Source organism: Salmo trutta, chromosome 37 (assembly GCF_901001165.1).
Source record: "Salmo trutta chromosome 37, fSalTru1.1, whole genome shotgun sequence".
NCBI classification, from domain to species: domain Eukaryota; kingdom Metazoa; phylum Chordata; class Actinopteri; order Salmoniformes; family Salmonidae; genus Salmo; species Salmo trutta.
The window spans coordinates 7,083,078-7,095,865 of NC_042993.1; the positions used below are offsets into that span (position 1 = coordinate 7,083,078).

Here is a 12,788-nt window from a genome sequence, read left to right on the forward strand (position 1 = left end):
ACACTAGACACTGTTGTAGGACAAGTGATGTAGTACACATGATGAACACTAGACACTGCTGTAGGACAAGTGGTGTAGTACACATGATGAACACTAGACACTGTTGTAGGACAAGTGGTGTAGTACACATGATGAACACTAGACACTGCTGTAGGACAAGTGGGGTAGAACACATGATGAACACTAGACACTGCTGTAGGACAAGTGGTGTAGTACACATGATGAACACTAGACACTGCTGTAGGACAAGTGGTGTAGTACACATGATGAACACTAGACACTGCTGTAGGACAAGTGGTGTAGTACACATGATGAACACTAGACACTGCTGTAGGACAAGTGGTGTAGTACACATGATGAACACTAGACACTGCTGTAGGACAAGTGGTGTAGTACACATGATGAACACTAGACACCGTTGTAGGACAAGTGGTGTAGTACACATGATGAACACTAGACACTGCTGTAGGACAAGTGGTGTAGTACACATGATGAACACTAGACACTGCTGTAGGACAAGTGGTGTAGTACACATGATGAACACTAGACACTGCTGTAGGACAAGTGGTGTAGTACACATGATGAACACTAGACACTGCTGTAGGACAAGTGGTGTAGAACACATGATGAACACTAGACACCGCTGTAGGACAAGTAGTGTAGTACACATGATGAACACTAGACACTGCTGTAGGACAAGTGGTGTAGTACACATGATGAACACTAGACACTGCTGTAGGACAAGTGGTGTAGTACACATGATGAACACTAGACACTGCTGTAGGACAAGTGGTGTAGTACACATGATGAACACTAGACACTGCTGTAGGACAAGTGGTGTAGAACACAACACATCCTGGGGTGGCAGGTAGCCTAGTGGCTAGAGCATTGGGCCACTACCCAAAAAGTTGCTGGATTGAATCCCCAATCTGACAATGTAAAAATCTGATGTTTGGCCCCAAAACAAGGCAGTTAAACCACTGTTCCCTGGTAGGCTGTTGTTGTAAATAAGAATTTATTCTTAACTGACTTGCCTAGTTAAATAAAGGTTCAAACTAAAACATGATGAAGACTAGGTAGAGGAAGAGAGCTGATAGACCCAAGATGCCCTAGTTGCTACTTCCCTATGTACACACACATATAAACAAAGACGTGCCATTATAATATACTTTAACCGATTATGCAGCAGAGGCTCTAAACTTGCTGCAACTTCATTAAGTGATATCAATCCATCTATCATCCATCGATTCACTTCTTTACATGTGGTCTGTGTTACTTAATTGGCAAAGAAACAAAATCCAACTCTGCCTTGATTGGGTTGTATCCATTTCCATCCCTTCCTACTTTATCAGTGGTCAGAGAAACACAGAGATCTATGGCCACGGATCAGTTTCCTCTCCCCTCCTCCTCTCCTCCTCCTCTCCTCCTCCTCTCTCGTTCACAGCCTGGGGGTGAAATCGGATGGAATGCTGGAGGAGTTGGAGTAGGGCAGATAGGATTACTCCTTCCTTCTCAGGTTGGTCAGTAGTATCACTCTGGTGGGATTCTACCTGGATGTTCCTTACATCTTACGCTCTTCTGTGTGACATCCCGTCTGTGTGACATCATTAGTGGTCTGAACATGAATATGACATGAGAATTATTCCCCTACTCCTTCATTTTCTCTGTCTCTCTCTCTCTCTCTCTCTCTCTCTCTCTCTCTCTCTCTCTCTCTCTCTCTCTCCCTCTCTTCACCTCTCCTGGACGCCACTCCCAACCCCCCTGGGGATGGACAAACAGATGGACGTACTCAGTCACACTTGGCACCTGTGTCCCATGAATAGTTAAAGAGGGGTTTGGTGACGATCAGGCCGTAACTGAGATTAGAACAGCCAGCAGGACTCAGTCCAGGCAACAGGCAGGGCTCTGGACCTCCCCAGGAGGCAACAACAACCAGCAGGAGGGGCAGGAGGCAGGACTAGGGGGTACAGCACATGGAATGATGCCTACCCTGTGGAGGAAACGTAGACTTGGAAACAAACCCATGACTGTACATTAGACCTCTGCGCCTGTGTGTTCGTCCATAGGGATGTATATGTATATACAGTAAGGAGAGGAGACATTGTAGCTGTGTTGTGTGTTAGTGTTTTGCTGAGGTGTTTAAACACTGTAATGCACCTTCACCTTCCTATAGATATACCATTACCTGACACAGGTGTGAGTACACGTGTCCTCTGCATGCTGAAGCCCATAGAATAGCTGGCCTACAGTAGAGTGGATTGGGTTGGGTGGTAGGGACATTGGGGGATAAAGTAGGGGCCATTGAGTAGGACTCCTAGCAGAGAGAGAGAGAGAGAGAGAGAGAGAGCCATAGAATATAGAATTTAGACTTAGTTTGACAACAAAACAATCAAAATGAAAGAAAAGCTGATCAGGACAAAATAAAGGTAGATGAATTGAAAAAGGATATGATGCCTTGGTGTTAATTCACTTGAGACGGTGGTGGAAACTGATCCTGACCAAAAAGATGCAGATTGCCTCCTGTACTCTGATGCCACTAGAGAGACACTCACACAAGTGGAGAGTACATCAACCCTATGCAAATAAGAGAGAGAGAGAGAGAGAGAGAGAGAGAGAGAGAGAGAGAGAGAGAGAGAAAGAGAAAGAGAGAGAGAGATGGGGGGAGAGAGAGAGGGGGGGGGAGAGAGAGGGAAGAGGAGAGAGACAGCAGAGAGAGAGCAGAGAGAGCGAGAGAAGGCAAAGAGAGGGGGGAGAGGAGAGAGAGAGAGCAGAGAGAGAGAGAGCAGAGAGAGAACGAGAGAGAGAGGGGGCTGGACCCTGAGCAGTATGGTCCAGAGGGAAAGGCATTGAAGCGAGAGGAGATTCACACAACTTAACTTAAACTGAACAGGAAAACAGATCCTAACACGACGTAGATAGAGAGAAGACTAAAGAGACGTCTTCTAGAGAAGCATAGACAGCATGAAGACCCTTCATTAGAACAAGCTACGATTCTAGGTTGTTAGAACAAGTAGATAGACACAAAAGCAAGGACGGACGAGCGAGAGAGAGAGAGAAAGTTTGGATTCCAGTGTTGTCCAACACCAAGCAGCAAAGGACACTTTAAAAAAAAGTTTTCTACCTAGATTTTTTTTTACCTTTGTCAGTCTGCATCAGTCTCATTTGAATACGATAAGTCATGGACCCTCCTCTCCTGCCGGTGGCCAGGATGGAGGTGGACGTGGACCTGGGATTTGCCCTCTTCTTTGTTTTCCTACTCTGTTCCTTCCTGCTGTTCACCATAGTGCGCTGTGCCCAGATGGTCCTGAACCCCTACAGCGCCATCTCTGTCGCCGCATACCAGAATACGGAGGAACAAACTGAGGAGTGACCTCACTCCATACTGGGCAGGAAATAATGTGAGCATAGTGGAAGAACCCTAGCCCGACTGTGGCTAGTGTGCTGAAGGTGGGAAGTTTGGTTTCGTAGTTAAACTTGTGGGAATCAAGAGGAGCAGAAAGCACATGAAGGGAGTGGTTCTTAAACGTTTGGAGAATTCATCAGTCCACAGATCTGGAGATGAACATCACACACCATGATAACCTGGAAAACAGGAGCAAATGGGACCATGAGGATTTCAAATGCTTACAGTACTGTTTGTTTAGGCAATGTGCTTTTGGGAAAGTCTACAGTTGTCAGCATGTCATGGACCAGAGTCAGATAAACGTAGGAATGACCAACATTTTAGTTTTTGTATTCCTAATCAGCCACTGTCATATTCACATCTGCTTTCCATTAAAACAAACAGGCTATGCCATGAGAGAAAATGACATGACAATAAAAAGCATACTTGAATGTCTGTTTCATTTGTGATGTTTTTACAATATGCAGTCTAGGTTATAATAATAATAATTGATTACATTTCCATAGCGCTTTCCATAGAGTCTCAAAGCACTTGAAGAGCAAAAAACAAACTAGCAATATAATATAATATCATGACAGGTCAAGCAATAGAGGCCAAGTCTTTGAAAGCTGCAACTTCTGAAGGTGGAAAGGGTCAATTCATGGCTTAAGTATAGGGAGCTGGTCAGAGGATGGTCAATGATTTCATGTCATTTTGAATAAACATAATGCACCTTAATTGCCAATAATTAGTGAGAGTTAAGAGTAAGGGATGAGGTAATGGGAAGAACACAACCATTGAAGAAGGAGCCTGCAAGTATTCCAGTCTGACTGTAAGCAGAGCATTGGTGGAGGGAAAGTGGTCCAGTTTATTTCTTTTCGGGAGATATGATGATGCAATAGCGTAAGAATTGTGCTGTTAAGATCAGAGATTTGTTTCCTGGGTATACACCTTCGTTCGAGGTGTTCATACCTATGTCTCCTGATTACAAACCAAGTAATATTACTTCTAGGTCTTCATGCACTCTTGAGAATCTTGATGATCTCTAAATGGAGTCAGACAGCAGTGGTGAGCACTCTGAGGTTGAGCCAGTCCATGATAACCTGCAGCGACAGAGCGGGAGCTTCGAGTCACACGGCCCGGGGCTCAGCCTGTGGTGGGCTTTGTTCTACGGAGCAGGGTACCGCTAAAAGGGGTGATCAGTGGGGTAGTGTTGAGTGTAGAGGTGGATCAAATGAACAGGAATATTCCTAGTGTTTGTGACGCCGGCTGTTTGGTGAGACGTAGACCTGGTGGCAATGGAGAGACTGACAATACCCTGTCAGTTTTGTTGAGCTTTGACACAGAGTTTCTACCTCATAAGGTCTGGTTAGGTTATATTTGATATTCTGCGAGGGCCTGTTTCGAACCCAGTTTGGTGCTTTAAGTGCCAAAGATTCGGACACATTCCAGCAGTGTGCAGAAGGGAGATCCCACAATGTGAAAAATGTGCAGGAGGGTAGTCAGAGGGAGAATTGTGGGGGTTCCCATGCAGCTGTGGATCTGAAGTGCCCTGTGAGAGGGAGACAGGTTGAGAGTGCCAGAGTTCAAATGGGGCAGAAAGTTTCCTATGCTGAGGCAGTGAAGAGCGTAGAGGATAGCCCAATGGTGAGTGAGTCGACTGGGAGGCCACCAGTGAGTAGAGAGAGCCAGAAGAGAGAGAGCCAGAAGAGAGAGCCAGAAGAGAGAGAGCCAGAAGAGAGAGAGCCAGAAGAGAGAGAGACAGAAGAGAGAGCCAGAAGAGAGAGCCAGAAGAGAGAGCCAGAAGAGAGAGAGCCAGAAGAGAGAGCCAGAAGAGAAAGCCAGAAGAGAGAGAGCCAGAAGAGAGAGAGCCAGAAGAGAGAGAGACAGAAGAGAGAGCCAGAAGAGAGAGCCAGAAGAGAGCCAGAAGAGAGAGAGCCAGAAGAGAAAGCCAGAAGAGAGAGAGCCAGAAGAGAGAGCCAGAAGAGAAAGCCAGAAGAGAGAGCCAGAAGAGAGAGAGCCAGAAGAGAGAGAGACAGAAGAGAGAGCCAGAAGAGAGAGCCAGAAGAGAGAGCCAGAAGAGAAAGCCAGAAGAGAGAGAGCCAGAAGAGAGAGAGAGCCAGAAGAGAGAGAGCCAGAAGAGAGAGAGCCAGAAGAGAGAGCCAGAAGAGAGAGAGCCAGAAGAGAGAGAGCCAGAAGAGAGAGAGCCAGAGAAGATGAGTTTTTAGAAAGGTTGGATTTATTGCGTAATATGGTGGTGGTCAACTGCACTGATGGAGTGGAAAAGACAACACCTCCTTTGGCCGCCTTTCCTTCCAGTTCTCTGCTGCCAGTGACTGGAACGAATTACAGAAATCGCTGGAGACTTGTATTTCCCTCACTAACTTTAAACATCAGCTATCTGAGCAGCTAACCGATCACTGCAGCTGTACATAGTCCATCTGTAAATAGACCACCCAATCTACCTACCTCATCCCCATATTGTTTTTATTTACTTTTCTGCTAAATTGTAATTACTTCGCTACTATGGCCTATTTATTGCCCACCTCCTCATGCCTTTTGCACACACTGTATATATACTTTCTTTTTTCCTATTGTGTTATTGACTGTACGCTTGTTTATTCCATGTGTAACTCTGTGTTGTTGTTTGTGTCGCACGGCTTTGCTTTATCTTGGCCAGTTCGCAGTTGTAAATGAGAACTTGTTCTCAACTAGCTTACCTTAAGTAAAGTGAAATATTTGTTTATTTTTTTTAAATCACAAAAGATATAGTAGTTGGAGCAGCAGAGAAATATTTGCGTGTCAGAGATTTTAGTGCAGAAGATCTACAGGAAGTTTTGAGAGAAGGGTTCCATCTGACCAGGCTGACAGCCTGCTGTAGGATCGTTTAGGGCCAAAGTAGTGGGATGGGCTGATGGTTTTTGGGGATAGTGTACAGTAGGGTTTGATGGTGCAATTTAAGTTTTACCCCATTCCCTTTTTGATCAAAATGTGCAATCCGCATTCCGACCTGCTAAGGGCAGCAATTCGCAACACAGCGTCTAGTCTGCCGGAAAGCAACAGGAAGAAGAAGTTGTATGCGGGGTATAGTGAGTGGTCTGTAGCTTTCTAGCTGAATGACTGGATAAATGGACAATAATGATGGGTGAGTTCATTAACTTCCAATAAAAATGGTCTCGATTCATAAACAGTTTTTAGTTGCAGATGCATTATACGGAGAGCGGATATAGATTTAGAGAAGGCAACTACAAAAGACTGAACTGCTTGTTAGCATAGCTAGCTAGTCTGCCTCCCCAGCTCAGTAACGTTAGCTTGCTAGCGAGGTAACTTTCAGAGTTGGCAAGATTGTTTGAATAAACTCAACTTGTCCGATAAATGAAGATCCACTGTGCACAAAATCACTTACTTTAAAAAGTGCATTCCCACAGGAATTTCATTTAAAGCTACTACAGTACAGTATTTCTGACTGCTAAACGTGTCTTCTCCGCGTACCGCTGTGCGCTAACCTTTTGCCGATGTGACGTTTGGTAGTTGTAGTTTAAATTGTTCACTAAGTGGCTTTCCCCCCTATGTTAGTATGATACACAAATGGTGTAAAATGTTTTTGATTACAATAGCTTTCATTCCAAATAACGAGTTTCAAATGTTTATTTGGATCTTCTAAGATTAGTTAAATCCGTTTATTTTAGAATCTTCAAGACTACAACTACCACGAGCACTGTCGATGTCCCTGCACAATGGTCCCTCATTTCACAACAATGCGACGATAACATGAAATTGAAAACACTTCCAATGCATGACCTTTGTTACAATATAAACTACCTAGGGGGATATTTTAAACAGATTGTACAGGTGAGTTTTAGTCCCAACGTGTTTAATCGGCCCTGAAACTAAAACAAGGTTCAGAATACCGTGTAGTTGGCTAGCTAGCTAGTTAGCTAACACTAGCTTGGTGTAAATCTTAACTAAATCTATAAAACCTCTATCGCTTTCTTTGCCTCATCTTCACTCCATCCTTCCTCTCTCTGCCTCCTCCCCTTCTACGCTACTCCCATTGCTTTCTTACTCTCCCTCCCTGTATGTCTCAACCCCGGTCTCTCCATCGTTCTCTCTGCCTGGCCCCGTTCCATTTCTCTCACTCCTGTCTCCCCCCAGGATGGAGGTGGAGGGCTGGGACTCTGGTCTGGAGGAGGAGCTGGGTGTGTCTCTGGAGGAGCTGAGTAAGTGGATTGAGGAGGAGGTGGAGAGGAGCGAGGCAGTCCGCCAGAGGAAGGCCCAGCTGGCTGAGCTCAAAGAATGGGTGGAGCAGAAAGAGAAGGAAGAGGAGGTGGTGGACAAACTCTTCAACAATGCCAACCAGTGAGTGTGTGTGGGGATGATGTTTTGTTTCTTTCTTTCTCAGGTCCATAGTAGAGTGGAAGACTTTAGGGATAATTGAAAGGTGTGTGTGTGTGTGTGTGTGTGTGTGTGTGTGTGTGTGTGTGTGTGTGTGTGTGTGTGTGTGTGTGTGTGTGTGTGTGTGTGTCTCAGGTCTATAGAAGAATGTGAGGCCCGGCTTACTGTAAAATAGGAATGGTGTGTGTGTTAACGTCTGTGTGATTCTCTCCATTGTGTGTGTGGTTCAGGTCCATAGTGGAGTGTGAGGCTCTGGTGAAGTCCACCTACAGTAAAATGGGTCTGGTCTACAAGGAGAGCTCTTCAGAGGATGAGGGGGGAGTGGGAGGGGTTCAGTCCTCTGATGTCATAGAAATTGACGATGATGATGACGATGATGATGTCATCGCTGTGGGCTTACGTACGTACTGACACTTCCTCCCAGTGAGCTAAACAACATGTTTACCAAACAAAACCTGTCCAGAGGGGCAGCTCCAGGATCAGACACAGGAGTGAATGTCTAACCTGGTTTCTCTTCTCTGACCTCTTTCTTCTCAGTGGTTCCACCCAAGAAACCTGGGATACCTGTTCAGGATGCAATGGTGAGAACAAATAATTAGTCACACACACACACACACACACTCATGTTAATTGAATGTGTATTAATTGACCCTGTTATCTGCAGCTTTCCAGTGTTCCTCCCAGCCGGTGTTGAAGTTTGTCTCTCTCCCTTTGCTGTCTCTCTCTCTCTCTCTCTTTGCTCTCTCTCTCCTCTCTCTCTCTCTCTCTCCCTTTGCTCTCTCTCTCTCTCTCCCTTTGCTGTCTCTCTCTCTCTCCCTTTGCTGTCTCTCTCTCTCTCTCTCCCTTTGCTGTCTCTCTCTCTCTCCTTTGCTGTCTCTCTCTCGTCTCTCTCTGTCTCCTCTCATCTCTCCCTTTGCTGTCTCTCTCTCGCCTCCTTTGCTGTATCCTCATCTCTCTCTCTCATCTCTCGTCCCTTTGCTGTCTCTCTCGTCTCTCACTCCCTTGCTGTCCTCTCTCTCTCCCTTTGCTGTCTCTCTGCTCTCTCCCTTTGCCTTGTCGCCTCTCTCTCCCTCCCTTTGCATGTCCCGCTCTCCGTCTCCCTGGGGGCTGGGGGTCTCTCTCTCTCTCCCTTGCTGGTCCTTCTCTCTCTCCCCTTTGCGTCTCGCTCTCTCTCTCTTCCTTTGCTGTCTCTCTCTCTCTCCTTGTGCTGCCTCTCTCTTCTCTCTCGTCTCCTTTGCTGTCTCTCTCTCTCGGTCCCTTTGCGGTCTCTCTCTCTCCTCCCTTTGGCTGTCTCTCATCTCTCGTCCCTTGCGTCTCTCCTCTCTCTTCCCCTTGCCTGTCTCTCTCTCTCTCCTTTGCCCTTTGCTGTCTCTCTCTCTCTCCCTTTGCTGTCTCTCTCTCTCTCCCTTTGCTGTCTCTCTCTCTCCCTTTGCTGTCTCTCTCTCTCCCTTTGCTGTCTCTCTCTCTCTCCCTTTGCTGTCTCTCTCTCTCCCTTTGCTGTCTCTCTCTCTCCCTTTGCTGTCTCTCTCTCTCCCTTTGCTGTCTCTCTCTCTCTCCCTTTGCTGTCTCTCTCTCTCTCCCTTTGCTGTCTCTCTCTCTCTCTCCCTTTGCTGTCTCTCTCTCTCTCCCTTTGCTGTCTCTCTCTCTCCCTTTGCTGTCTCTCTCTCTCTCTTGCTGTCTCTCTCTCTCTCCCTTTGCTGTCTCTCTCTCTCTCCCTTTGCTGTCTCTCTCTCTCTCCCTTTGCTGTCTCTCTCTCTCTCTCCCTTTGCTGTCTCTCTCTCTCTCTCTCCCTTCGCTGTCTCTCTCTCTCTCTCTCCCTTCGCTGTCTCTCTTTCTCTCCCTCCGTTGTCTCTCTCTCTCTCTCCCTCCGTTGTCTCTCTCTCTCTCTCTCCCTCCGCTGTCTCTCTCTATTCGCTCTCTCTCTCACCCTTCGCTGTCTCTCTCCCTTCGCTCTCTCTCCCTTCGCTGTCTCTCTCTCTCTCCCTTCGCTCTCTCGCTCTCCCTTCGCTCTCTCTCTCACACCCTGTCTTTCTCTCTTCCACATACATACATACATACATACATACATACATACATACATACATACATACATACATACATACATACATACATACAAACACTGGTGGTAGTTAAAATTCAGAAAGAAGTTTGAACAATATCCATATGTATGTGTTAATTGTGTTTGAACAATATCCATATGTATGTGTTAATTGTGTTTGAACAATATCCATATGTATGTGTTAATTGTGTTTGAACAATATCCATATGTATGTGTTAATTGTTTGTCTGGTAGTTTAAGGAGGCGTCGGCAGCTCTCCAGCGTTCCTCCCAGCAGGTGTTGAAGCTGGCCCAGACAGTCAACAAGAACTCTTCTTCCGGGCCTGCTATACAACAGCCAGGTAATGGCACCAATGTGCAATTCTATATGTCTGTGATTGATGTATACCTCCGGGTCACTAGGTGGCGTTCTCTCTTCAGTGTTGCCCATGATGGCAGTGTCTTTGTGTGTGTACATACTGCACAAACGTTCACGTGCGTTTTGTATTTTGTGTAGGTGGCCCAGTGCCCATGCCAGCGGTGTTTGTGTCCCAGGCCACGCCCAGGAACACACCCACCCAGCCTAACCCCTCCCTGAAGGATGATGAAATCAGACTGGAGATGAGTCTTCTGGGAAAGAAGCGCACCAAGACCTGGCACAGCGGAATGCTCATCGCCATCAACCCTGTCGGTGAGACACGCACACACACACCTCTCCACACACACACCTCTCCACACACACACACACCACACCACACACCTCTCCACACACACACCTCTCCACACACACACACACACCTCTTCACACACACACCTTTCCACACACACACACACCTCTCCACACACACACACACACACACACCACACCTCTCCACACACACACACCACACCACACACCACCTCTCCACACACACACCTCTCCACACACACACACACACACACCTCTCCACACACACACACCTCTCCCCACACACACACACACACACACACCTCTACACACACACACACACCTCTCCACACACACCTCTCCACACACACACACCTCTCCACACACACACACACACACACCTCTCCACACACACACACCTCTCCACACACACACACCTCTCCACACACCTCTCCACACACACACACACACACACCTTTCCACACACACACCTCTCCACACACACACACCTCTCCACACACACACACCTCTCCACACACACACCTCTCCACACACACACACACACACACACACACACCTCTCCACACACACACCTCTCCACACACACACACACCTCTTCACACACACACCTTTCCCACACACACACACCTCTCCACACACACACACACACCTCTCCACACACACACACACACACCTCTCCACACACACACACACACACACACACACACCTCTCCCACACACACACCTCTCCACACACACCACCTCTCCACACACACACACCTCTCCACACACACACACCTCTCCCCACACACACACACACACACACACACACACACACACACACACACCTCTACACACACACACACACCTCTCCACACACACACACCTCTCCACACACACACACCTCTCCACCACCACACACACACACACCTCTCCACACACACACCTCCACACACACCTCTCCACACACACACATCTCTCCACACACACACCTCTCCACACACACACACACACACCTCTCACACACACACACACCTCTCCACACACACACACACCTCTCCACACACCCACACACACCTCTCCACACCACACACACACCACACACACCCCTCTCCACACACACACACCTCTCCACACAGCTCTCCACACACACACACACACCCTCTCCACACACACCTCTCCACACACACACACACACACACCTCTCCACACACACACACACCTCTCCCCACACACACACACCTCTCCATACACACACCTCTCCACACACACACACACACCTCTCCACACACACACACACACACACCTCTCCACACACACACACACACACACCTCTCCCAACACACACACACACACACACACCTCTCCACACACACACACACACCTCTCCACACACACACACACACCTATGCACATGGTGAAGTTTGACATTGATGTGTGTGTTTGTAGGTATGGTTACAGTAAGTACAAGGTGAAGTTTTGACATTGAATGTGTGTGTTTTGTAGTAATGGTTACAGTAAGTACAAGGTGAAGTTTGACATTGAATGTGTGTGTTTGTAGGTAATGGTTACGAGTAAGTACAAGGTGAGTTGACATTTGAATGTGTGTGTTTGTAGGTAATGGTTTACAGTAAGTACAAGGTGAAGTTGAGAACAAGGGGGGCAGAGTCTAACTGTCTGGAAACCACATAGCGTTTACACTATCACCCCACCCTGAGAGGCTATACGTGGGGGCCAGGGTGGTCGCCAAGTACAAGGCGGCAACCAGGTCTGGCTCTACGCTGGCATCGTGGCAGAGATGCCCAACAACAAGAACCGCATGAGGTGAGAAGCTGTGTGTTGTGAGCATGTTTCAGATCCTCTGTGTGTTTGTGAAGGGTTGTGAAGCTGTTTCAGATACCCTCTGTGTGTTTGGTGAAGGGTTGTGAAGCTGTTTCAGATATCCTCTGTGTGTTTGGTGAAGGGTTGTGAAGCTGTTTCAGATATCCTCTGTGTGTTTGGTGAAGGGTTGTGAAGCTGTTTCAGATACCCTCTGTGTGTTTGGTGAAGGGTTGTGAAGCTGTTTCAGATACCCTCTGTGTGTTTGGTGAAGGGTTGTGAAGCTGTTTCAGATACCCTCTGTGTGTTTGGTGAAGGGTTGTGAAGCTGTTTCAAATACCCTCTGTGTGTTTGGTGAAGGGTTGTGAAGCTGTTTCAAATACCCTCTGTGTGTTTGGTGAAGGGTTGTGAAGCTGTTTCAGATACCCTCTGTGTGTTGGTGAAGGTTGTGAAGCTGTTTCAGATATCCTCTGTGTGTTTGGTGAAGGG

General features: G+C 47.2%; 1 protein-coding gene across 1 annotated transcript in view; it reads left to right on the forward strand.

Moving 5' to 3' along the window:
* The first annotated feature begins 6,413 nt into the window (after nucleotides 1-6,413).
* The window catches only part of LOC115176358 (histone-lysine N-methyltransferase SETDB1-B), a 30,064-nt gene continuing 23,689 nt past the window's right edge, over nucleotides 6,414-12,788 (forward strand). Inside the window, exons 1-6 of the mRNA XM_029736293.1 lie at nucleotides 6,414-6,527; nucleotides 7,538-7,741; nucleotides 8,008-8,177; nucleotides 8,315-8,358; nucleotides 10,071-10,176; nucleotides 10,332-10,505. Of these exons, the coding sequence (XP_029592153.1) occupies nucleotides 6,511-6,527; nucleotides 7,538-7,741; nucleotides 8,008-8,177; nucleotides 8,315-8,358; nucleotides 10,071-10,176; nucleotides 10,332-10,505 (715 nt within the window). The 5' untranslated portion in view covers nucleotides 6,414-6,510. The remainder of the gene's footprint in view (nucleotides 6,528-7,537; nucleotides 7,742-8,007; nucleotides 8,178-8,314; nucleotides 8,359-10,070; nucleotides 10,177-10,331; nucleotides 10,506-12,788) is intronic.